The sequence below is a fragment of the Helianthus annuus genome, chromosome 14, assembly GCF_002127325.2.
Source record: "Helianthus annuus cultivar XRQ/B chromosome 14, HanXRQr2.0-SUNRISE, whole genome shotgun sequence".
NCBI lineage: Eukaryota > Viridiplantae > Streptophyta > Magnoliopsida > Asterales > Asteraceae > Helianthus > Helianthus annuus.
In genome coordinates this window covers 64,807,535-64,809,003 of record NC_035446.2, presented here as the reverse complement: position 1 = coordinate 64,809,003, position 1,469 = coordinate 64,807,535, and the positions used below count along the sequence as shown (strand labels likewise).

The 1,469-nt window shown below is 29.0% G+C and overlaps 1 protein-coding gene across 1 annotated transcript; it reads left to right on the top strand.

Moving 5' to 3' along the window:
* Positions 1-248: 248 nt before the first annotated feature.
* Positions 249-825, top strand: LOC118486320. Its single transcript, XM_035982680.1, has 2 exons — positions 249-501; positions 620-825. The coding sequence occupies exons 1-2, from the start codon at positions 349-351 to the stop codon at positions 821-823; spliced, it is 357 nt and encodes a 118-aa protein (XP_035838573.1). The 5' UTR covers positions 249-348; the 3' UTR covers positions 824-825.
* The last annotated feature ends 644 nt before the right edge of the window (positions 826-1,469 follow it).

Below are 1,469 nucleotides of genomic sequence, written 5' to 3'. Positions count from 1 at the left end.
TCTATAATTATCAATTATTACTGATAATAAATTGATTTAACTTATAAGGGATTCAAAATTCAAATATAACATCTTTGTACTATTGTCATACGTTTTATTATTTCTTTAAAATTAAATTTAAATTTCCAATCATCTTTAACAAATTCGGATTTTTAATTTTGGTAATCAAATCTGTACCATTCTCAAAATTTTATTTTGTGTAACTTTAAAAAGTTAACTTTCTCCTATTTTAGTTTGTATAACTACTTAAAATAACTCCCCAACTTTTTATTATATATACATGTTCCAAAACCTCATCTTCAAACACGGTTTAGATTTCTTAAACCTATTGAAATATTAGTTTTCAATATGGAACCTCAAAACATAACCATGTTGAACAATCTCAATCCTTTGTCAAACAACTACACGCTCAAGTTGAAGATCATTTCCCTTTGGAGGAAAATGATGCACGGCCGTCCGACTGAAACTTATCGTGTCGACATGATATGTATGGATGAAGAGGTATGATTTATCAAGTTTTACTATACTGTTATTATATTATGTATTAAGTATTCAGTATGGGTCTTCATCTCTTTAATTTTTTTTATTTAATAACTTAATTTTTATTGATATTTTGTAGGGTCACCAGATTCAGGCTAGCTGTATGCATAGGATTTTTCCAAGGCTTAAGGACCACTTCTTCAAGCTGGATGAATGTCTTCTGATAACCAGACCATCACTTGCACCCAACAATACAACCTACAACTACACCAAAAATAATCAGAAGTTAACTTTCAGATTTTTCACCCAGATTAAAAAAAAGTCAAGATTGGAACGGGCCTAAGTATAACTTCAGTTTTGTGAATTTCAAGGACATTGTCCAAAATCGAATTGAAGTTAATACCACTGTTGGTATGTCATATAATTCAGCATGTTTTAAGCAATTCGTGATATTTCTTTTTGTTTTATTATTATTCATAATTGACACCTATTTTTATTTATAGACTTTATAGGATATATTGAGGTTTGTTTCAATCTAGAGGACATCACTAAAAAGGATGGGACGAAAGGGAAGAGATTGAATGTTAAGCATAAAGATCTTGAGTGAATTCTTTGCTTAGTCATTTATTTATTTCGATATATTGTATAAATGATATGTATTTTACATGTACTTTCATTTGTTCCATATTTAGGAACCAGCAGATTATTGGTACACTGTGGGATGAATTTGCAATTCGGATGCATGCCTACTTCAACGCTGAAAATTGAGAGAAGTATGTCGTGATGGTTGTTCACTTCGGTGTTGTGAATCGTTACAAAGGTACAATTTTTAATTACCTATTTTATATTATTTTTTGATATAACACTTTCATATGATTCGTTTCATTGTTTATCGAAAAAATTAATAATATATGTTGATTGTTTTTTTATTAATATAGGAAAACGTGGTTTGTCAACCTCATTTTATATTAGTAGAATTTTCATCGACA